Source organism: Mustela nigripes, chromosome 13 (assembly GCF_022355385.1).
Source record: "Mustela nigripes isolate SB6536 chromosome 13, MUSNIG.SB6536, whole genome shotgun sequence".
NCBI lineage: Eukaryota > Metazoa > Chordata > Mammalia > Carnivora > Mustelidae > Mustela > Mustela nigripes.
In genome coordinates this window covers 79691149-79716259 of record NC_081569.1, presented here as the reverse complement: position 1 = coordinate 79716259, position 25111 = coordinate 79691149, and the positions used below count along the sequence as shown (strand labels likewise).

At 35.9% G+C, this 25111-nt stretch overlaps 1 protein-coding gene across 2 annotated transcripts in view; it reads right to left on the bottom strand.

Moving 5' to 3' along the window:
* The window catches only part of SCFD1 (sec1 family domain containing 1), a 108206-nt gene that overhangs the window by 5758 nt on the left and 77337 nt on the right, over nt 1-25111 (bottom strand). The window contains exons 19-23 of one of the 2 annotated variants that reach the window (XM_059371238.1): nt 20474-20549; nt 12404-12457; nt 8977-9029; nt 6853-6886; nt 5291-5356 (exon numbers count right to left, since the gene is read on the bottom strand). In XM_059371238.1, the coding sequence (XP_059227221.1) occupies nt 5291-5356; nt 6853-6886; nt 8977-9029; nt 12404-12457; nt 20474-20549 (283 nt within the window). The remainder of the gene's footprint in view (nt 1-5290; nt 5357-6852; nt 6887-8976; nt 9030-12403; nt 12458-20473; nt 20550-25111) is intronic. The other variant, XM_059371239.1, reaches the window with a different exon arrangement.

Below are 25111 nucleotides of genomic sequence, written 5' to 3'. Positions count from 1 at the left end.
TTCAGAAGGTCAATGTCCATGCATTTTTTTCTAGTACATTTCACGTGTAAGGCAGGTACATCTTTGCAGAGATGTGAAAAGCCTTTGTGAAGCATATTGATTTGGGGGCTACCAGAGTGTCATTTATCTAACCACTGTTGTGGCAGAGCTAGTATGTTCTATGTAACAATCACAAATAATTTTCTTGTATTTTTGGAAGGTTGAGTCTTAGCTCAGTATATTTGAATTTTTTTTTTAACCTTTTGACCCCTTTCACCCATTTCTCCCACCTACCTCTGGCAACCACAAATCTGTTCTCTAAATCTAAGAGCTTTTAAAATTAATTAATTAATTAATTTTTGGAGAGAGAGAGAACACATGAGCAGAGGGGCAGAGAGAATCTCAAGCACACTGTATGCTGTGTGTAGAGCCCAAAGCAGGGCTCAATCTCATGACCCCGAGATCACAACCTGAGCTGAAACCAAGAGTCGAATGCTTAACTGACTCAGCCACGCAGGTGCCCCATGAGTTTCTTTTTCTTTTTTTTTTAAATGAGTCCACATATAAGAGAAACAATATGGGGTCTTTCTTATTTCACTTAGGATAATGCCTCCTCCATCCATGCATGTTGTCACAAATGGCAAGATTTCATTCTTTTTTATGGCACATACGCATGCACAATTTCTTTACCATTCATCTATCAATGGATATTTAAGTTGTTTCCATATCTTGGCTCCTGTAAACAATGCTGCAGTGACTATGAGGGTACACATATCTTCTCCAGCTAGTGTTTTTGTTTTCTTCACATAAATACTCAGAAGTCGAATTGCTGGATGGTAGTTCTATTTTTACTTTTTTGAGGAAACTCCATGTTGTTTTCCATAGTGGCTGCACCAATTTACATTCCCACCAACGATGCATGAGGGTTTCCCTTCCTCTGTGTGGTTGACACATTTGTTATTTATTTATTTATTTATTTGATAGGGGGATAGTCATTTTAACAGGTATGAGGTGAATTTCATTGTGGTTTTCACTTACATTTCCCTGATGATTAATGATGCTGACCATCTTTTCATCTGTCTGTTGGCCATATGTACGTCTTGTTTGGAAAAGAATGTCTGTTCAGGTCCTCTGCACTTTTTTTTCTTTTTAAAAGATTTTATTTATTTGACAGAGATCACAAGTAGGCAGAGAGGCAGGCAGAGAGGGAGGAAGGGAAGCAGGATCCCCGCTGAGCAGAGAGCCCGGCACAGGGCTGAGATCATGACCTGAGCCGAAGGCAGAGGCTTTAACCCACTGAGCCACCCAAGTGCCCCTCCTCTGCAAATTTTTAATTGGATTATTTTCTGGTGTTGAGTTGTATAAGTTCTTTGTATATTCTGGATATTAATCCCTTGTCAGATACATTATTTGCAAACATATTTTCCTATTCGGTAGGCTGCCTATTCCTTTTGTTGATGGTTTCCGTTGCTGTGGGGAAACTTTTTACTATGATGTAATCTCATTTATTTTTGCTTTTGTTGCTTTGGCTTTTGGTGTCAGATTAAAAAGATCACTGCTAAGACCCATGTCAGTCACGGAATTGACTGCTTGTTTTCTTCTATGAGTTTTATGATTTCAGGTCTTATGTTCAAATCCTTAATTCATTTTGAGCTAATTTGTGTGTATAGTATAAAATAGAGATCGATTTCACTTTATTCTTTTACATGTGGCTGTCTAGCTTTCCTAGCACCATTTATTGAAGAGACTGTCCTATGCCCCACTGTACATTCCTGACATCTTTGTTGTAAATTAATGTACCATATGTTGTATGGGTTTATTTCTGGGCTTTCAGTTCTCTTCCACTGATATATGTGATTGTTTTTATGCTAGTACCATACTGTTTTATTACCACAGCTTTGTAATACAGTTTGAAATTAGAAGATGTGATGCCCCCAGCTTTATTCTTCTTTCTCAAGATTGCTTTGGCTATTAATGGTCTTCTGTGGCTTCTGACAAATTTAGGATTGTTTATTTTATTTCTGTGAAAAAGTGCCACTGGAATTTTGTCAGGGATTACAATGAACCAATCAACAGGTTTGGAGTATGGACACTTCAACAATATTGATTCTTTCAATCATGAACACAAAATATCTCTATGTCTTCAGTGGCTTGTAGTTTACAATAAACATGCCTTTCATTAAATTTATTCCTAGGTACTTAATTTTTTTAAATGTGACTGTAAATGGGACTGTTTTCTTGATTTATCTGATAGTTTATTAGTGTATAGAAATGCAACAGCTATCTGGGTATTATTTTTATATCCTGCAACTGTACTGAGTTCTGACAGTTTTTGATAGTCCCTGGTATTTTCTCTATATGTCATCTGCTAATAGTGACATGAGTTTTAACTTTCTTTCCAATTTGGACGCCTTTTCTTTCTTATTCTTGCCTAATTCATACTACATGCAAAATTTACTCAAAATGGATCAATGATCTACATCTAAGAGTGAAAAGGTTTTTCTTTTCTTTTAGAAGTCTTTTCAAGACCTTAGATTTGACAAAGGACTCCTAGATATGACACCAAAAGCATGAGCAACAATACAAATTGGATTTCAAAAAAATTAGAAAAAAACTCTTGTACTTTAAAAAACACCATCTAAAAGTACAAAGGTAACCTAAAGAATGGGAGAAAATATTTGTAAATCACATATCTGATAAGGGACTTGTTTCCAGATTATATAAGGTACTCTTAAAACTCAATAAAAAAAAAAAAAAAAACAAAAAACCTCAATAATAAAAGGGCAAACACCTAAATTTTTAAATGGGCAACAATCTGAATAGACATTTCTCCAAAGAAGAGAGAGAAATCACCAATAAGTAATGAAAATATGCTTCACATCCTAAGTAATCAGGGAAATGAAAATCAAAACCACACTGAGATACCACCTCACTCCCACTAGGATAGTCAGAATCAAAAAGTCCAATAACAAGTGCTGGTGATGACGTGGAGAAGTCAAAATCTTCATACATGGCTTCCGTGAATGCAGAATGGTGCAGTCTGTTTGGAAAACAGTCTAGCAATTCCTGAAACACTTAATCATATAAGTTACAGTGATCCAGGAATTCCACTCCTAGGTATACACCTAAGATAAATGAAAACATATATTTACACAGAATGACAATAGCCTATGACCTTTGGTTCCAGGTGGACAGCAACCGGTTTCATCCAGAATAGACAATCATTTTGGATTTGGGTTTGTGCATCTGGTTATTGCAACAAACACCTTTAACACTCTATTAGAAGCCTCAGCAGAAAGCATTTCATTTTGGGCTCTTTTTATATTTTACTTGACAAACCCATTTTGCTATGGGTGCAGTTCATTAAGAGTGCTAAGAAGCCTCATATACAACAGACTGACTTACATACCTCACCAGACACAAAGTAGCAGACTGACTAAAAACTGGAACAGACATTTAGACACATTTCCTAAACTGAACACCTGTCCTGCCGAGACAGAGTAGCTTGTATGATGGAATGTGTGTTAAAATGTAACAGGCATACAACTCTACAGGAGAATCAACAGGGGATAGATTTTTAAGATACTGCAGGAAGAAAAAGGGAGAGATGAAGAGGGTAATAACATAGGAACTAACAAAAATTTATTCTGCATTTCTGCAGTCAAGTGCTCTACCACTGAGCTATACCCCCTTATTCTGCATTTCTAAAAATGTTTTTTTCTCTATGTGATCCTGTAATACAGGGACATGGATTAATTCCAAACATGACACCAAAATACTACCTCTAAATCTGTCTGAGGCATGATGGAAAGGGCTGTTTCTACTTTTTGCCTGTCTAAACTGGGATTAACAGGTGGACCAGACGGTCCTATAAGCTTGCACTTACCCAACCCTACCCAGGAATGGACCAAGGGGAAAGCGTTCTCACACTGCTGCCTGCCTTATCCATCAGTCATCTTCCTGAATCTGACCGTCTTCTAAACCTGGGGTCAAATTCTAAGAAAAATGACTGACGCAAGGAAAGAATGAAATTTTGGACTCTCTGAAAAGGAGCCAATAAGTGAATAACACAAAAGGGAAAAAGTAACATTATCTCTGTACCTTGTAAGAGGCCAGGAGTAAGAGTAATACTATGAGCTATCCTTACATGCCTACAAGGTTTGCAGAAAACTGCCTCCTTCATTTGAAACTGAAGGTCCAAGATGGGTTCCAGTTCAAAAGACTGAATTTGCAGTTACCCATATTGTAGGTCCTGATGATGCCAATAACATCTTGGGGATAGACACTTGCAATAATTCTAATCCTTTTTCTTTTACACTTTCTCATTTCATAGGTTTGATGTATTTTCTAAGATCCCTCTGCAGAGGCAAAATTAGGATACTACTGCCACTAACATGTATACAAAATAATTTGTTCAACAACAGAGCTGAAGACCACAGTGTAGCTGTTACCCTAAGTAATGATCTGTTAAAGGTGCTTGGATATGGGAACTTAAAATATCTACTACATGCCTGACCAGTCATAGTATCATGTGCTCTACTACCTATGTTTTTGTGGGTAGAGGATAATAATCAGGGGAAAAAAATACTTAGTAAACTGTAATTAAGTAAAGGATAAAGGGCTTACATACCTATTGCTGATAGTTTGCTGTTCTTCTGATCAAAGTGACTGATCAGAGAAAAAACTAGATTTAGTTAATTATCAATTACTTGTTACAAAGAATCAACTTACTAAAACATTTCACAAAATTAAAAATTCTGTAGTAGAAAGAGATGAGTAGTCAAGCTTATACATGATTAAAAACAAGTTTGCAGTAAAATATTTGGTAGACTGCAATGTTTCTTCAAAATTATGCTTGCAAAATCTCAACCTTTTTAAAGCCTTACATAACATAGGACATAAGGAATGATCATTATTTAATGTAATTCTGTTGCCCCTACATTTTAAACGGTGCTTTCCTCTTGAAGTTACACCCTCTCCTTCATATACTTTTGCACAGTTGTCTGTCATTCCCTGCTGCTATGAGCTTCAAGTGGTCTCTGAATATTTAAAGTCAAATTAAGATAGCTTCCAAGTACATTGCATCAATAAGATACATTATTTTCCAGATTAACTACAATTTTAGGCTAGAAACGTGACAGGAATTGGAAAACAACGAGCTTACAGGCATTTCCCCTTTATGAGGACTTTTAGCCTACGACCAGGAAAGGGGGTAAGAGTCAGAAGAGCCATCAGAGAATGCTAGTATGCTGAAGACAAAGAACAACTGTGAAACATGAAAGGATTAAAGAATAAAAAGGCCAACATGTACCTTTATATAGTCAACAAGATTTTGGTATTCAATGTAGTTGCCTCCTCCCACTACAAAAACAATTGCCTAAAAATGCAGACCAAAAAAAAAAAAAAGGTAAGTTGAAAGAAACAGTATTTTACCTTTTAACCAACATGGTTTTTAGTTCAAAGCATTATTATACAACTTACATAAAAAAATTACAAACTAGCAAAAGGTCACATCCTAAGCACCTAATGCTACTTTAATTAAAAAGCAATTTGTTTCTAAAAAGTGTAAAGAGGAAAGTAAATCTCATTCTTCAGTTAAGTAATAGCAAGTAAATCTAAAGGGCTTCCTCCAAAAGCCTTTTTAAAAATTTAAGGTTATTTATTGTAGGTAGGAAAAACGAAACTTGGCATATAATTTCCAAAACGTTCTTTACTAATTTTTGTTAAGAAGCTTCTTGTATTTCAAATGAAAACAGAGTCATAGTTATCTTCACAAAAGTCTGGAAGCCAATTTTAGAAACGAGTTCCACACACAAAAAACTTTTACCATAGTCTTAGACTTCTTTTTCATGAATTACCTAATTTTATGTCCCTTTTTAAAAAGATTTTTACTTAAATTCCAGTTAGTTACTATACAGTATAGTATTAGATTCAAGTGTATAATACAGGGATTCAACAGTTCCATAAACATCAGGCGCTCTTTGTAGCAAGTGTACTCCTTAATCCCAGTCCCCCAACCCACATCCCCTCTTGTAACCATTAGCCTGTTCTCTATAGTTAAGAGTGTTTCTTGGTTTGTCTCTTTTTTCTCCATGCTCATTTGTTTTGTTTGTTAATTCTACATATGAGTGAAATCATAAGGTATGTCTCTCTCCGGCTTATTTCACTTAGTATAATATACTCTAGCTCTATCCATGTTGTTGCAAATGTCAAGATTTTGTTCTTTTTATGGCTAATAGTCCACTGTAAAAATACATCTTCTGTACCCAATCATCAGTCAATGGACACTTACATGAGCAGTGATGCTCAATCAGCATCACTCATCATCAGGGAAATACAAATCAAAACCACCATGAGATACCACTTCACACCTGTTAGAATGGCTAAAATCAACAACACAAAAAACAACAGGTGTTGGGGAGGATGTGGAATAAGAGGAACCCTCTTACACTGCTGGTGGGAATACAAACTGGTGCAGCCACTGTGGAAAACAGTATGGTGTTTCCTTAAAAAGTTAAAAGAACTACCTTACAATCCAACAATCATACTACTTGGTATTTACCCAAAAGAGACAAAATACTAACTCAAAGGGATACATGCACACCAATGTTTATAGCAGCACTGTCTGCCATAGCCAACTATGGAAACTGCCCAAGTATCCATTGGCTGTATAATTTATTTTTAGCTTAAACTATTCTAAGTTGTTTTATAAATCAGGAAAAGATGGTTACTAATTTGGTTATACAGAACTGGATTTATAAAAATTACCATACAGTAATTTTAATAAAGCCATATTTAAGATGAAGCAATTCTTCAAGACTGCTTGGTAATCTTCCTTCTGTTTTAGAGACAGAATTTTTATACAGAACTTACCTCCTGGAATGGATTTTTGTTCCTTGGAACTGAGCTGCAACAAAGAAAAATGTTGGTGAAAATTTCACTGAAGGCTTTCACTATGGATAAAAGAAGTAGGGGAAACACACGTGCACACACAATTAGATATGGATTACAGTTCTTCCCCCTTCACTTTCTTTGAGACAGGGTCCTTTAGTTCTGTGTACCCAAATAGTGAATTGGGATGCAGAGGAATATGAAGTACATGTGTATCTAAAAGGGAGTACGGCAATCTGTTAACTTTAAAATAAAATCTAAGAGAAAACTGGAAGGGAGAAGGAAACACTGAGCAGCAGCTCTCAGAAGGAATAAGCTAAGTTGATAAAATATATTTTAGTGGTAAATTATATGAGATTTTACTATATTCAACATAATTTTACAGTTTGTCAGTATCTACATCTGTGGAAAAAACTATAAACGCATGTATGGGAAGTAACAGGAGGAGATGGGGGGATAAAGGAGAAATGTGCATTTTGTTGTAGCTTATTTCTTTGTATTTCTATATACCACTATATATTATTATATGTATTGGCCTCATCTTTATATACTTAAAATGTATTTTAAAAATACTTATTTGGTGTCCAAGAGATCTTTTAATAAAGATATTTTTCAATGCTTGTGTGAATCACATATATTTGTTTTGGTGCTAAAACAGGCTATACAAAGAGAACTCAGGTTTTCCTCACAAGCAATTTTTAAAAAATCTCAATGAAGAGAAGAGTGCTATTACACCGTCCTTAATTACTGAAAGGCCAATTTGACAGCTTTATCATCTTTTCATCATTTCTATGGCCTGTCTGAATGAATTCTCCAAAGAAAGGGCCAGAAGCCCACTCGACTTCAACACCTCATCAGTGATTAACCTCCTTCCAGAGTGCTTTAGGTTTCTCTAAGAGTACACATAGAATAAGGAGAGATTTAAATAGCACAGTATTATTAATAATCAAGGTTAATTGTGATGAAATAACTCAGAAGAAGGCAAAGAAGTTTCTAAGAAGCAAAATACGCCTACTTGTTAGCCATATGCAAATATAAGGATAAAACATAAGCCGGAGAATATCAAGACAGGAAAAGAGTTGTAAATTCACTATCTTAAAGTATACAAATCAGTAGGTTTTACTACATTTACTGAGTTGTACAACCGTCACCACTAACTTCAGAACATTTTTCACCACTCTCAAAAGAAGCCCCAAACTCCTCATCTGTCACCCCTCTTTCTCTCCCTTCCAGAATATATTCTTTGTCAAATTCTCCTTTGCCAGCTGCAGCTGCTCTTAGCAGCTTCTTTCTCAACTTTAGCAATATTTCTGTTAAGAAAATAACCTTTTAAGTTACAGTATAATCTAACAATCAACTATCTAGTACTAGATTTTCTGTTCTATTGATAAAGATAAAAGCTTAGGATAAAGCAGGGACAAAGTTCTAAAGATCCCAAACATAAAATGTAGGCAAGAAACCAGCTTCATCCAAGTCTAGGTGAGAAAGAAGATCATTCTTAGAAGGTTTTTTTCCCCTCCTATTTAGGCCTATTCTTTATGTCTTGTAGGCTATTTTTCATACTCCCATGAAGTAAATCCTGAAAAATGATATCCATAGTGAAGCAAACAAGAACATTACCACACCATGTTTGTTATAGAGAAATCATCTGTAGAATGTTTCACTGCCATAAAGAACTATTTACAATAATCTATGGGGGCTTAGCTCGTATGGGCCAGTTAAATAAAAATAACAACTGGTATCCAACATAAAGTTCCCGTCTTTGCTTTGGTTCAGTAAGAATGTTCATTTAAATACACATCCAAATTCCCCTCCCCCAAACAGTCTGTAATACTGCCATCTCGTCATAAAAAAACAAAAACAAAACAACAAGCCCAATGTATTTTTTTGGTGTGTGAGTATATACACTTGAAAAGAACCGAATGTCAAGTAAGATTAGCAGTGATTATCTATAGGTAATAGGATTATATATTTTGTTTACTTACCAGTTTTCGACATAGTTTGAATTTTTTAATAAGCAATTACTGATTTGTAACAAAAATTATTTCCATTCTTAGCCAGGTGGGAAGACCTACAAACCAATTACACAAGTCAAGAGCTGCTTACCTGTCATTGCCCCGCAGCATTTTGGGATCAAAGTATCTATAGTCATCAGTTTCCTATTAAAAAAACAAAACAAAACAAAACTTCATTTCTCTGTAGAAAGTTCCTGTTTGGCTTTGAATATGTTATTAAATTAAGCTATTAATCTGGTAGGTTAAATAAATTTGTGTCACCACCACTACTACTAACAGAGCACTTACTACATGTTAAACATTATTCTAAATCCTTTAGATGAAATTACTCACTTAAATCCCCATAACATCTATGAGGTAGTTATTGTTACCTGTTTTTTTCAGATGGGCAAAGTGAGGTACAGAGAAGTTATCTAAATTTCCTAAGGTCATAACTAGTAAGTATGGGAAGTACAGGATTTGAACCCAAGTAGCCTAGTTTCAATGCCCAAGCTCTTAACCACAATACTATACTACACTAATATTGCTATACTGTCTTGAAAATATACCCATTTTATAAACCAATATAATTATTTTTTTGTTTCTGTTTTAGAATTTTATTATATGTCCATGATTTTACTGAATACACAGAATAACCTAATACAGGTTCATAATCTCTATTATTTGAAACATTTGGAGTTAGATGTATTCTGGCAACTTGAATTTAAAAAGTTTTTAGATGGTATCATGCATGAACGATACAGTGTGACATGCCCAGTTATGGGAGTGCAGGTATACATAATCCTTCAGTTTTCAGAACTTTGTAGATTTCTGACGTTGTGCATAAGGAGTTATGTAATCTCTCAACTGGAGACTAGCGTCTAAATAGTAAAGGATCTGCAAAGTACTGTTTTACTGCTAGCAGTGTAACCGCTCCCTAATCTCTGCCTCCCTCTCCTGCAACACAGTCAGCCGAAGCAGACAGTGGCTTGCTGGAGCACAGATGGCTCGATGCAAACCTGACTGATGACAAACCATGCATTGGTTGCCACCACCTAGTGCTGTAACTCAGTGGTGGACAGTTCCTAACCAATCACAAAACTCTCAGTGCACTCAAGAGTAGCATCAGAACCCTTCAGCACATTGCTCCAGGAAACCATTACCAACCAGAGTTACAAGGCGAAACCCATCTGATATTTCTGTAATTCCCTTTTAACTTATCCAGTAGAGACAAATCAAAAGGGAACACCTACTAAGTGGTAAAAATGCATCTAGAATTAGGTTATAGCATTTTCAGGCCTTTGAGATAAGATGCACTGAAGATTACTAGCCAGATCTAACTTAGTCCGCTTTGCTAAACTCTTAAGTATTTTGCTAATCTCTCTTTAATGCCTCCAAATCAAGTTGTCTATCTGGGAACAGGAAAAGGATAAGAGAAAGTGAAGGTAACTGCCTCATCTAGCAGATGGATAAAGAAATGCTTTTAAAGCAGAAAAAATTTACTCTTTCTAGTTAAAAAATATCTGTCTGTAGTAATGTGTTTTCAGTTATACAGTTAGAGTTACCAGTTAACTAATAAAGGAACTTACATAATCTGGAGAAACATTAGAATAAGAACCATAATTTAGCCATCCATGTGCCTATGACAAGTATTGTGGAACACATGTGTATGCTGGAATGAGCAGTAAGCAGAAATATAGGAATAGTAGGTTTTTGGTTCTAATTCTGCTATTAAAAATAGTGTGACTTGGGAGAAGTCATTTAATATCTCTTGGTTTCCTCTCCCCCACTGTTTAAATAACTTCTAATGTTTCTTTAAACTCTAAAGCTCTGTGATTCCATGAAAAGCATGTTTCTTGGCCTCATCAATATAGCACAGTGCTAAAAAATGTGGCCTGCCCAGCTCTGCCATTTATTAACTTTGTGTCCTTGGGCAACTTAATTAACTTTATTGTGCAAAGTTTCCTCACCCATATAATGAAAATAACAATAAAACAGTATTTTTGGGGGGTACCTGGGTGGCTCAGTGGGTTAAGCCTTGGCCTTTGGCTCAGGTCATGATCTCAGGGTCCTGGGATCGAGTCCTGCATCCGGCTTTCTGCCTGGCAGGGAGCCTGCTTCCTCCTCTCTCTCTACCTCCCTCTTTGCCTACTTGTGATTTCTCTCCATCAAATAAATAAATTAAAAAACAACAACAAAAAACCCCAAAATAACAACAAAAAAAATACCCAATATTTTTTGTAGAAGGTTCTAATAAAAACTAAATGTGAAAAATGTTTTGAATGGTTCTTGACACATAAAAAGTATGTAATAAAAATGAGCTTTCATCTTTATTACTATCATTATTCATTATGTCAACTTCAAAATTAGGGACAATAACAAAATATCCTAAATTTCCTTAACCCCGTGTGTATTTGGCATCTAAAATTCTGCATTTATTTATATTTTTAATCTTATTAGTGTTTGGGACAGTATCTCCCACAAATTCAAAGTTTATTATGAAGCAGTATTCTCTAAGATAATTAGTTATAAATGTATACTTCTCTTAAGCTTTCAGGCTTTTCAAGAACTATGTCTTTGTACATTCCACGATGTTTCAAGGAAATCTATTGTTACACTACACTGTATACCATTTTCTGTGTATAAATTTCTAGACTGAAGAATCCAATCCTTTTTAGCTTATCATTCTAGAACATCCTCTTATTCCTTTCATAATCGTAATTGTCCCCCTTGGGGATGTTTTACTACACTCTTTGTTTTCACATGGGCAGATTTTTAAATATGTTTATTTGTTAATTTAATGTTATTATCATGTTTCAACAATTACAAAAAGTGACATATTTATCTCAAGATTCTGTTCCATCTTTCTTAGCATGGGATCTTAAGCCTTGCTGCCAAAATCCCCAGAGACCCAGATCCACCCAAACTAGGGTTCTGATGCTGCCTTTCTTGACTCTAGACTCGTGATAACCACTTGCTAGTCGCCGTAATAACAGGATGACCTGTTGTATGAAACGGACTGTGACGACCTTCACATTCCTTTCTTGAATTGTGAATGGATAGCTTGGAAAGCCAGTAGATGCTAACAATATTTACCCATTTCTCTATTCATCCAATAATTTCTCCCTCTCAATTTACTTTTCAGGCCAAGACTTCTGTGCCATCTGAACACATACACTGTGTACTCCTCTCCTAATTTTCATAAAGTTAAGTTGGTCTGGTATTCCTTATACTACACCAGCTGATGGCCACTAGTTCTTTGTCATTTACTGAAGCTTGCTCCTTAGGATGTTTTACTATATAGAGAATACAATCTGCAATTAATTTCAATGAGAGCTGGCCAGAACAGTTAGAGCAGCTGAGAAAACCAATTCTCATTATCTGTGATAATGGCTAACAAGGCTCTTTGAGAACATGGACTCTTTCCTTTATGTAGTCTGCTGTGATTAAGCCCACAATGAGCTCAGATTTTACTGCTTTTCATGTACCGAGTTTGATATGTTCATGAACTTATAAGTACACCGTTAGATGCTACTCACAGGATTTGACTTCATCTCCATGAGATTGTCTAAAATACGAGTAACAGGTAGATTCTGTGGAAGAGATAAGTATTTTGTTAAATATCAGAAGAAAAACCGAAGGTTTTCTCTATTAAAAAAAAAAAAACAGGTGAATCATTCCAGTTAAGTATGCTTACTTTTCCATTAAACACATTCTAAAATTAAGTATTCTGTGAATGGTGACATAGATGTAAATACCCCTGGCACTACTCAAGTTTCCAGAAAAAAAATATAATTCTAAATCAAAAGGTCCTTTTGATGTGAAAGTGTAACCAGGTTTTAATACAAATACATGTTTGGGATTTTTACTCTGTTGGAATGTTTGCTTTTTAATATGACCAATTGCAAACTTTTGATCAAATAAGAATCCCATTTTTTCCCCTATTTCCTTTGTGCAGGTAGTAAGAGCTTCTTTAGAAACAGAGTAACTTAGAGTCTGAAAATGTATGAGATTAAAAAACCTCAAGAGTCTTTCATTTCTGATGTATATTCTTCTGAGCCAAAAGGATACTTGTGCTCTTTGAAAAATGGGGAAATGGATACATAAATTTTATTGACCATTTTTGTTTTGCCTGGGATAAATTCCAAATTTCCAATGACATACTGCACTGTCTTCTTACAGAAGAAATTCCACTCTGAATGTGAAATGTGTAACACTGGTGTTGGCAGAAGACTGCCTCTTGACATGCTTATATGCCTTGGGATAAGAAACAGTATTGCAACATTTCAATCTACTTTTGCCTTATTTTGAACATAAGACATGAAGTACAGAAACTTTACTAACTATTAAGCTTATTCAAAATGCATTCCTACTGGGATGGTATTCTGCCTACTCTGAACTGATATTTCCTTTGTAAACTGTGCAGGATGTTCTATAAAGAATATTTTGTACCTCAGAGACTTCCTACAACAAAGACAACATTAAATCTGATTATTTAAACAAATGTAGATAAAACATTAGTATTTTACAAGAGTTTTGCTCTCTTTAGGTTATAAAACATATTATTTTTACTAAAATGGACTACCACTAGAGAAAATACTGCTTTGGCCAGATAGAAAATATGAATTTTTTTTTTAATTTCTCTAAGTTAGCAAATAAAACCTTTTAATATAATCTTAGCCAAGTAAAATTAAAGCTATTTCATTATTTCCTGAAATCTGTGTTGGCCAGAAACTTTTTAATATAAACAAAAGCACCCAAGGTTCAATCTAACTGAATGTACTTCCTGAAATCTATTATTTGGAATTGAACAAAATAGCACAGCTCAAAATTTTACCCTGTAAGTTTGGTTTCAAATAAAACTGAGTTTGTACATCTAGGAATAAGTCTAAACCATGACTTTCTCTGAAGAATGACAGGGGGCAGATTTACATCTATAAAAATGTTTTATCCCAAAGAAATAACTACAGTTATATATTTGTTCCAAGTAACATTAACAAACGATGAAGTACTTTGCAAAATAAAAGGAGGGAATAATTTTTAAAGACATCTGGAGAAAGAATACATTAAAATTATAAGATTTTACTAAAATCAATTTTATACCAATTTCTCCATTTACTACAGCTCTCCATTGAGCTCCCTGAATTGCACTACTAGATCCGTGCCATGGAGAAAAATTCAGAAAAGATGTTATATAATGATAAAGCTGTAGGAGTCATATTATTTTTATATTTGTGACAATAATTAGAAATTTGAATATATCAACGTGTTACGATAAATCCTATAATAATGAGATTTTTCTAAAAGGTACAACTAAATTTTGCTTTGTATTTTATAGCAATACAAAATAGGTATCTGCAATTCCTAAAAACAAGCCTGCTAGTGAACATGTCATTAAATAATGCAAGAAAAACTTCTTTCTAGCAGAATAATCCCAAACTTCATGAGCCCAGGGACAGTTCTTTATGTTTCTGTCTGGTCTTTATAACCAAAGAATCAGCTACCACTGCTGCACCATAGGATATTCGCATAACCAGAGATTTAAGGAAAACTTCAAGGGTAGAGAATGATAAAGGTCCATAATGTTGTTAAAGGCATAAGAGTACTTCAGAAAACAACTTCTGAGATCCTTGTCACCAACTAATGCACTACCTAGCTTTTGTTCTTTACTTAAATGAAGACGTGAACTGAGTTAATCATTAAATTAATATTTTTGAGAGAGAGTTAGCAAGAATGGGGGTGGGGGGTGGGCAGGGAGTGGCAGAGGAAGAGGGAAAGAGAAGAGAAAATCCTAAGCAGGCTCCACGCCCAGCATGGAGCCTGAGCTTGATGCCCAGCATGGAGCCTGAGCTTGACGTGGCACTCGACCTCACAACCCTGAGATCATGACCTAAGCCAAATGAAGAGTCAGACACTTAACCCACTAAGCCACCCAGTTAATCATTTAAAAGTTTTTTGTTTCTTTTTTTTTTTTTTTTTCTTGAGAGAGATGGGGATGGGGCAGGGAAGGGCAAAAGAGAGAGAGAATCTTTTTTTTTTTTTCCTTAAAGATTATTTATTTATTTATTTGACAGAGAGAAATCACAAGTAGGCAGAGAGGCAGGCAGAGAGAGGAGAGGAGGAAACAGGCTCCCTGCTGAGCAGAGAGCCCAATGTGGGACTCGATCCCAGGACCCTGAGATCATGACCTGAGCCGAAGGCAGCGGCTTAACCCACTGAGCCACCCAGGTGCCCCGTGAGAGAGAGAATCTTAAGAAGGCTCCATGCCCAGCCTGATGCAGGGCTCCATCTCACAATCCTGAGATCATGACCTAAGCTAAAATTGAGGGTTGGACACAACTGACTGAGCCATTCAGGTGTCCCCCCAAATCAATTTTATATTAGTAATTTATATACAAGACTAATCAACTTTTGAAAAAAAACTAAACTGTGGCAGCTAAACACTAACAGAACAAAACTATAAAATTTTCTTTGTTCAACAAATGTTACCTTACTCATCTTTGGAAACAAAAAATTTCTGTAGCTCAATAATTGAGGTATAAATGAAATTTATTCAAATAAAAACCACTCCATTAACTGTTTAAGAAAAATTTCCAAGCATAGTTTTCAATGTTTTTAGAAACTGTTTTAGAAAAGAATGTAAAATATTATCATATAGGTCAGCAAATAAATCTTCAGTAGTCAAAAGTCTTATTATAGGGGTGCGTGGGTGGCTCAGTGTGTTAAAGCCTCTGCCTTCAGCTCAGGTCATGATCTCAGGGTCCTGGGATCGAGCCCCGTATTGGGCTCTCTGCTCAGTGGGGAGCCTGCTTCGCCCCCCTCTCTACCGCCTCTCTGCCTACTTGGGATCTGTCTGTTAAATGAAAAAAAAAAAAAAAAAAGCCTTATTATAGACACAGATTTGAAAGACAACTCTCATACACATGAATATCCTAAATTAAAGATCAGTATTTATAAAATCTTCAAATTTCAGATACAAGAACTGGAAATTTTACTTGGAGAAAAAAAAATCTATTTCTAAAAAACCCTTATAAGTTTTATGACCATAGTCACGTTGTATGATTTTAGTCACTGGAGAAGTTAAAACAAAAACAATGTTAGTTTTATCAGTGTCATTGCTTAAAAGCAAAACTGAAATGAAATGCAGAGAAATGAAAAAATCTAAGAAAAGCAATATGGCTTTATACCCAAAACAGTTAAAAAAATTTTTTTCCCTTTAGTTCTCCTAGAATTAGCTACTTGTTGCCCTATATTGCCATCTGGTCTATGTGACTATTTCTAACTCTCCCCTTGCAGCCCTGGCCTTGGGATGATACTCTGATGCTGAAGTCAGCACTGAGGCTGGGACAACAGTAGCTGCTTCTGATAATCAAAGCCCTAGACAATGAATACTAGTAATGTGGACTTCCCTGAAGAAAATGCTTACCTTGAAGACTGTATTAGTTAAGTAAAGAATAAGATGAAATGTGGGGACACCAGAAAAACAATGGGAATGAGCAGTTATCAATGATGTAAGGGACAGAAAGCTGTCAGTGAAGTAAGGACAGGAAAAGGGAGGGGGAATAAGATAGATCATCTACTTCCAAAATTTTGAAATTATAAATCAGGGATCTATGAGTGAATCCAATATCTACAACAGTATCTTACAAATGAGGAAATGATAAAATATATTGTGTGTGTGTGTGTGTATAATGATATAGTATATATATATTACATATACAAATGATAAAATATATAGTCCTTTCATTTTGCATTTTTATATGAATAAATAATTTTTATGTGAATAAAAGCTATAAATGAAATAAAAAGATCTATTGTCTAGTTTTCTATGATGCTTCTAAGAGCTTTGTATACTTTGTTTATTGGGCAAAGGAAGTTTTATGCATCACAAGTATCAGTTACCACATAAAACCACCTGAATAATACCACAGATTTGGAATTTATTTGTGTAATCGTACAAGAATGTGATGAATAATATAGCAAGAAGTTGCATAATTTAGAAGTCTTATTTAATTTTTGCTTATTTGTTAAAATAATCCCTTTTAAAAATGAATAAACAAATAAATTGCAAGCACTGGCAATCAGTAGGTTAAAAAAGAGTCAAAAGAGTATTACTAGTGGCACCTGGGGGCTCAGTAGGTTAAGCATCTGCTTTCCACTCAGGTTGTAACGCCAGGGGTTCTGGGATAGAGTCCTGCATCGGGCTCCCTGCTCCTTGCCTCTCCCTCTGCCCTTCCCCCAACTCATGCTCTCTCTGTTTCTCTCTCAAATAAATAAAAGCTTTAAAAAATTATTAAACTGACAAAGCCTGCACACATATACACACACAAGGTTGGGAAGGATGTAGAGAAACCAGAGCTACAAGTCACTGCCAGTCAGTAAGTGTATCCTTTCTGGAGGGGAATTTGGTAATATTTATTAAGAACAATGAGAAATGCTCAACCCTTTGATTCCTTAATTCAGCTAGAGGAATTTATCATATGGAAGTAATCAGAGATGAATACTCACCCAGAAAAAAACTAACACTTAAAAATTAGGCATATAACCTTCAGTATACTTATTTTTTTCTTTTTTGAAACAAAAGATCATATTAAACTTTTGTTTTTTAATATGGCATTTCTTTTTACTTCATGGTATAAAATGAACTACGCTCTGACCCCCACCCCCAAAATCAATAAATATTTCTCTAATTTGAGCCTGAAGTGTATGTCTTATTAACACACACTTTAAAAAAAGCGACATGGCTCTTCTAGTTGTGGCAGCAGAATATCCTACAGATGGTGATAACTACCAATCATGCCAAATTTTACTATTTCGAAGTACTTTGTTAAGAAAAGCAAAGGAATTTGAAGTTACAGATGCCAGTTTGTTTTTATACTAAATGAACTTTAAACAAACCAACTTCTGTGTTAACACAATAAAAAATACTTAAGTTGATCAGTTCAGACACTTCTTGCAAACATTAGTGGACATGCAACATGTGACTCATATGGTAATAAGTTAAAAAATTGATCATTTCAAAGGTTAAGTTATATGCTAATTCTATACTATTGTGATTTCCTTATATGCATGACCCGTTAAGAAAAATATGTAAATCTCCTGACACATTAATTTAACTGCATGTGGTTATACAACAGTCACTCTATCTAGGGAAAGGCTGACAGTGTCTTAGGGGTTGGTGGTTCCCCTTCTGTATCACATAACAAAATCATCTTGTCCATAGTTAATGATAAATTGAGTGGTGTGAGAGAGATTATCTCCTTGACCAAACTCTACTCAGGGTCCCCTGAGATCTCTTTCAATGGGGCCCTGATTTCTGAACTGTGTCCATCTTTGCATAGTCCAATTTAAAAAGAATTCTGTTAAGTTGGTTTAGTGAGAATCTCTCATCTTCAATACCTGGTCACCCTAATATCTGATCAGGTTCCTCATCCTCTACCATCTCCCAGGTGATGTCTGAACATTTGGCTTGCCTTTAGCAAAAATCCTGTTAGATTGGTTTAGCCAGAATCCTCTTTCATCCCTGATGTTTCCTTGTAATTTTATATTCACTGATCCCTAAACTGTTCCTTGGCTATTAATTCCCACTTCTCCTTGATGGATTTGGAGTTGAACCCAATCTTCCTCCCAAGCTGCAAAACCCTACTGAGATGGTCCCAATACCTTTTGCAGGTATAGCAATGTCTCGAATGTCTTACTGTTCTTTAACAAGAGTCATGAGTAATTTTCTCTTTAAAGGTGTTAGGTTAAACTTTAAAATACAATATGTTGGTCTCTAATGTGCCCAACTTCCTATTTTGTGCCTTTTGACCTTCTACAAAGAGAGTAAAGAACCTGATTCAGGGAAGTACTATAAACCAGCAAAAGAGTGGAGTAAGTACTTACTAGTAGCTCCTTACCCAGAGAGAGCTAGACTGGGAGGGACTGACCTGAATTCCTAAGAGGGATAGCAAAGTTCAAAAATATTCCCAAGTAATTAGGAAATAATGCAAACTATCTGGAATGTATCCTAAGTAAAGTTTGGAAAGCCATCATCCTTTTAATTAAATAAAACAAATTAGAATGTTTTCACTGTTCTTCACTAATACTACATGGCTTTTATAATAAAATGTTGCTGAAATAAAAAACTGAATACCTACTGTATGCAAAGTGCTATTGAAAATTCAGGGATGAGGGACGCCTGGGTGGCTTAGTGGGTTGAGCCGCTGCCTTCGGCTCAGGTCATGATCTCAGGGTCCTGGGATTGAGTCCCGCATCGGGCTTTCAGCTCGGTGGGGAGCCTGCTTCCCTCTCCCTCTCTCTCTGCCTACCTCTCTGCCTACTTGTGATCTCTGTCTGTCAAATAAATGAATACAAATCTTAAAAAAAAATTTTTTAAAAAAAAAATTCAAAGATGGGGAAAGAACTGCTTTCCTTCAAGGTCAAGAAGTAGTAAAACACACATCAATTTTATCTCAATAAAACTGTGGGGGGAGGGAGTAAAAATAATGTCAATACAAAATACTACATGTAAATACTGTAATAAAGATAAAAAGTATGGAGGAAGTTCAGAGAAAGAAAAGATCTATTTTTTTCTGAAAACAAGTAAATACTTAATATTCACATCTGAATAACTGCTAGTTAACTCTTTTTAAAATATGTATTTAAAATCCTTCTCATTATAAATTGAAATATTTACATATACAATATTATGTCTTAGATTTTCCTTAAACTATCTCAGTAAAATAAAAATATATATATTAGGGAATACAAAACAAGAATGACAGGATGTTGAATACTGAAGCCTGGTGAAGGGTTCAGGAAAGATTGCTATACAATGCATATTTGAAAACTTCCATAATAAGAAGTAAAAAACAAATCCTGTTTGAAAAGAAACCAAATTAACCGTGACTCTGAAGCAGAATATTTATATACTGGAATAAGAAAAAATCAAAAGATCATTAAAAAGTGTCTTCTGTATAAAACTAAAACTATTATTACAAAATGAAGTGTAAAATCAAGCTACAGTTTCATTACCTCAAAACATAAATTCTACTTAAAATATTTTATTCTAATTTACACACTTTTAGACTATTAATTCATTCCCTTATTCTCTTAATATATGATAAACCCTAAATCATAAGCATTAGATAGCAGTTCATTATTCCAAATAGGATATGCTCATTTCTCAGTTAATGTACTTTCACAAACCAGTTAAAGGAAAAGCAAAGTGTCAATAAAGTCCAAACGAACAAATTTAAAAAACCCTCTAATCTATATATGTAAAAAGACTATGCCAGAACCAAAGATCCTTTGATTTTACTTTATTCCAAATATTTATAACTTGAATAGATCTAGAAAGTTGTTCTAGCTGAACAATCAATCTGTCAACATCTATGTTACCAGAATGGGGGGCACCTGGGTGGCTCAGTCAGTTATGCATCTGCTTTTGGCACAGGTCCTGATCTCCAGGTCCTGGGATAGAGGCTGTATCTGGTTTCCTGCTTAGCAGGACGTTTGCTTCTCCCTCTCTCTCTCCCCTTTCCCACTGCTCGTTCTCTCCCTCTCAAATAAATAAATAAAATATTTTTAAAAAAGTTACCAGAATGTTTTCTAGTAAGTGTACTCACTTGCTGTTTCAATACCAGGTTCTTCACTCCTTCCATAACAAACTGTGATCCTGTATTCATGACTCGTGATAAGAGACTAGGGGCAAAAGAAAAAGATCACACTAAGTATAAATTATCTTTCTAATTTGTTACAGATAAAATATTTGCCTGATTATACACGACCTGCTGATGCTCACTTACCTACCACTTTTATTCTCAGTAAACAGAAGTGACCTTAACATTTTTGCTTCTATAGGTATCACTGCTGTAATTTTATCTAACAATAAAAGTGATAAAATACTCTGACTAGGGCTCCTACATGGCTCAGTCATTCAGTGTCTGCCTTCAGCTCAGGTCATGATCCCAGGGTCCTGGGATCAAGGCCTGCATTGGGCTCCCTGCTTAGCGGGAAGCCTGCTTCTTTCTCTCCCACTCCCCTTGCTTGTATTCCTTCTCTCACTGTCTCTCTCTCTCTCTGTCAAATAAATAAATAAAATCTTAAAAAAAAAAATACTCTGGGGGCGCCTGGGTGGCTCAGTGGGTTAAAGCCTCTGCTTTCAGCTCAGGTCATGATCTCAGGGTCCTGGGATCGAGCCCCGCATCGGGCTCTCTGCTCGCAGGAGCCTGCTTCCCGCCCCCACCCCCTCCCTGCCTGCCTCTCTGCCCACTTCTGGTCTCTATCTGTCAAATAAATAAATAAAATATTAAAAAAAAAATACTCTGACTAGTCAGTAATGATTCATAAAATCTAAAAAGCTGTCTTCGAATTAAACATTTTAATTGCTTAGTCTTAGCTGTTTAGGCATACCTTGTTTTATCATGCTTCAGTATAATGCACTTTGCATATAATGATTTTTTTTTAAAAACAAACTGAAGGTTTGTGGAAACCTTGCATGAAAGAAGTCTATTGGCACCATTTTTCCATCAGCAGTTGCTCACTTCATGGCCCTGTGTCACATTTTGGTTACTCTCACAATATGTCAAACTTTTTCATTATTACTATATTGGCTATGGTGATCTGTGATCAGTAGTCTTTGATGTTACTACTCTAATTGATTAGGGGTGCCACAATCCTCACCCATGTAAGAAAGCAAACTTAACTGACAAATGCTGGGTATGTTCTGAATGTTCTATCAACTGTCTATTCCCTTATCTCTCTTCCTCTCCTTGGGCCTTCCTGTTCCCTGACACACAATATTAAAATTGGGTCATTAATAGCCCTATAATGGCCTCTAAGTGTTCAGGTGAAAGGAAGAATCACATGTCTCTCACTTTAATTTTTGATGTCTGATCTTATTCATTTGTTATTCTTAGACAATCTCTTTTTTCACTGGACTCAGACTTAGAGGTAGAAGCTCTTAGAGAGGACAGCCTCTGCCTCTTGGCAATCTGGTCCTGGTTTTTCCTTGGCCTCCTTCATTCTCTTGGCCAAAACTTTAGCATATTCTGCAGCTTCTTCCTTACTTTTCTTAGTTTGCTGTTTCTGCAGAGCAATATATGTTTGTGTTAGAGGACATGTGGAGAACAAGATGTTGAATCTTGGATGCTTTGGTTTCTGGTTTCTTACCTTCTTTGTTTAGGGCATTTCTTACAACATAGGTGGACATCACCTTTACAGGGACTAAAAAGTTTGCAGGTTCTGCTAGCTCATTTGGGCCCCAAGCAATGAGTGCCAGTAGTATTAGTGAGTCCAGGAACATCACTAGGAACATCCCTTCCCCCACTTTTCTCACAATGACCAAGTTGAGAACACTGAGATTTGCATCCACCAAGCAACCTCAGACAGATTTGTGCTTTCTTTCTTCAGTCCTCCTTGGTCTTTCTCCAGTCTTCAGGAATGTTCCCTATTCAGCAGCAGGCAGACATGGCCCTAAGTCATGGCCCTTTACTGGGAAGCCTTGTGCGTCCTGCCACAACTGATGCAGACCACATAAACCTCCTTCACCCAGAGCACTGTGGCCATCCATTACTCATAAAAGAGGTGAAGTTTATGTTTATCACTCACTTCAGTGAGTTTCTCATAGCCAGTAGCTGGGAAAGAGATATTCAGCTTCATCCTAAAGGAGGCTACCACCTCTGGGCACCATGAAAAAGAGCACATGTCTCTCACTTTTAATCAAAAGACAGAAATAATTTGGTGAGGAAGAAGGCATCCTGAAAGCTGAGACAGGCTGAAAGTTATGCCTCTTATGTCAGTTAGCAAAGTTGTGAATGCAAAGGAAAAGTTCTAAAAGGAAATTAAAAATGCTATTCCAGTGAACACACAATAAGAAATCAAAACAGACTTATTACTGATATGGAAAATGTTGTGTAGTCTGGATAGAAGATCAAACCAGCCATAAAATTCCCTTCAGCCAAAGTCTAATCCAGAGCAAGGCCTTAATTCCCTTCAATTCTATGAAGGCTAAGAGAGGTGAGGAAGCTGCAGAAGAAAAAGATGAAGCTATCAGAAGTTGGTTCTTAAGGTTCAAGGAAGGAAGTCATCTCTATAAGGTTAAGTGCAAGGTGAAGCAGCAAGTGTTGAAGTTGAAACTGTAGCAAGTTATCCAGATTTAGCTAAGGTAATGAATGAAGGGGGTTACACTAAACAAGAGTTTTTCAATACAGATAAAATAGGACTTCTACTGGAAGAAGATGCCATCTAAGACTCTCACATCTAGCAGAATTCAAGGCTTGGCTTCAAAACTTCAAGGACAGTCTGACTCTCTTATTAAGGGCTAATGTGGCTTAAATCTACTCTCTGTTCTAGAAATGGAACAAAAACCTGGATGACAGCACATCTGTTTACATGATTTACTGAGTATTTAAGCCCAGTGTTGGAACTCACTGCTCAGAAAAACAGAAAAAAAGATTCCTTCCCAAATAGTACTGCTCACTGACAATATACCTGGCCACCTAAGAAGTGTGATGGAGATGCACAGTGAGATTAATGTTTTTTTTTTTCAAGCCTGCTAACGAACTACCCATCTGTAGCCCATGGATCGAGGAGTGATTCTGGTTTTCAAGTTTTCTTATTTAAGAAACATGTTTTGAGGGTGCCTGGGTGACTCAGTTGTTAAGCATCTGTTTTCAGCTCCAGTCATGATCCCAGGGTCCTGCAGTCAAGCCCCACATCAGGCTCCCTGCTGGACAGGAAGCCTGCTTCTCCCTTTCCCGCTTCCCCTGCTTGTGTTCCCTCTCTCATTGTCTGTCTGTCAAATAAATAAAACCTTAAATTAAAAAAAAAAATTATAATATAGCTGCCACGTATAGTGATTCCTCTGATGGATATGAGCAAACTAAACTGAAACTGTTCAAGGTTTTACCATTCTAGATGCCACTAAGAACATTCATGATTCATGGGATGAGGTCAAAATATCAACATGAACGAAAATATGAAATAAGGTGATTCCAACATGCCAGATGACTTAGAGGGATTCGGGACTTCAGTGGAGGACTGCAGATGTGGTAGAAATAGAGAGCTAGAATTGGAAGTGAAGCCTCAAGATGTGACTGAGTTGCTGTAATCTCATGATACAACTTTAATGAGTAAGGAGTTGTTGCTTGAGATGAGCAAAGAAAGTAGAGCAAGGAAAGTAGTTTCTTGAGACTGAATCTACTCCTGATGAAGATGCTGTAAAGACTGCTGAAATGACAACAAATGACTCAGAATATTCCATAAATTCTGTTGATAAAGCAGTGGCTAGGGTTTGCAGGACTGGCCCCAATTTTCTACTCCAGGTAAAATGCTATCAAGCCATATGCACTGCTACAAAAAAAACTGTGAAGGAAGAGTCCATCAATGCAACAAACCTTACTGTAATCTTACGGTAAGAAACTGCCACAGTCACCACAACCTTCAGGAACCACCACCCTGATCAGTCAACAACCATCAACATTAAGACAAGACTCTCCACCATCAAAAAGATTATGACTCGATGAAAACTCAGAGGATGGTTAACGTATTTTAGCAATAAGTTATTTTTAAATTAAGTATGTACATTTTTTGACAATATGCTGCTACACCTTAACTGACTACAGTATTGTGCAAACATAAATAACCTGCATGCATGGGAAACCCAAAAAATTAATTTTGAGTTGCTTTACTGTGATATTCACTTTATTGCAGTGGTCTGGAAATTAACGCACAGTATCTCTGAGGTATGCCTATCGTTTTTAGGCAAATTATAATTTGAAGAGAATTCCCTGCTTTGCTTTCTTGATTGACTTAATACCAAAATAATAAAATTAAAGATAGTAAATAAGATAACTTGTTTTAGGAATTAAAACACACTAACAAGTTGAAAATATATATGAGTGTAAGTATTATGAGTAGGTCAAAAGTTACTATTTTCTCTATATCACAGAAGCTAGATCCAGTCCTGTTTATATGATCTCCCCACAATACATAACATCTATGATATAAAAATGTGAAGCACAACATAACTCAATTCTGAAGCAATGTTTATTGTCTGAATTTTTAACAACAAAAAATAACACCAAACAATGACGTGCCACGTTGGGTTTACATTTGTGGCTTAATCTCTCACTCTGAATCAAAGGATGCTTTGTGGGATGGAATGGTATTCCTGTATTATGATTATCAGAAGGCTAGGGATATCCTTCAAATCAAGATTTTTCTATAACACATTTTATTAAAATTCTCAAGTATGAAATCCA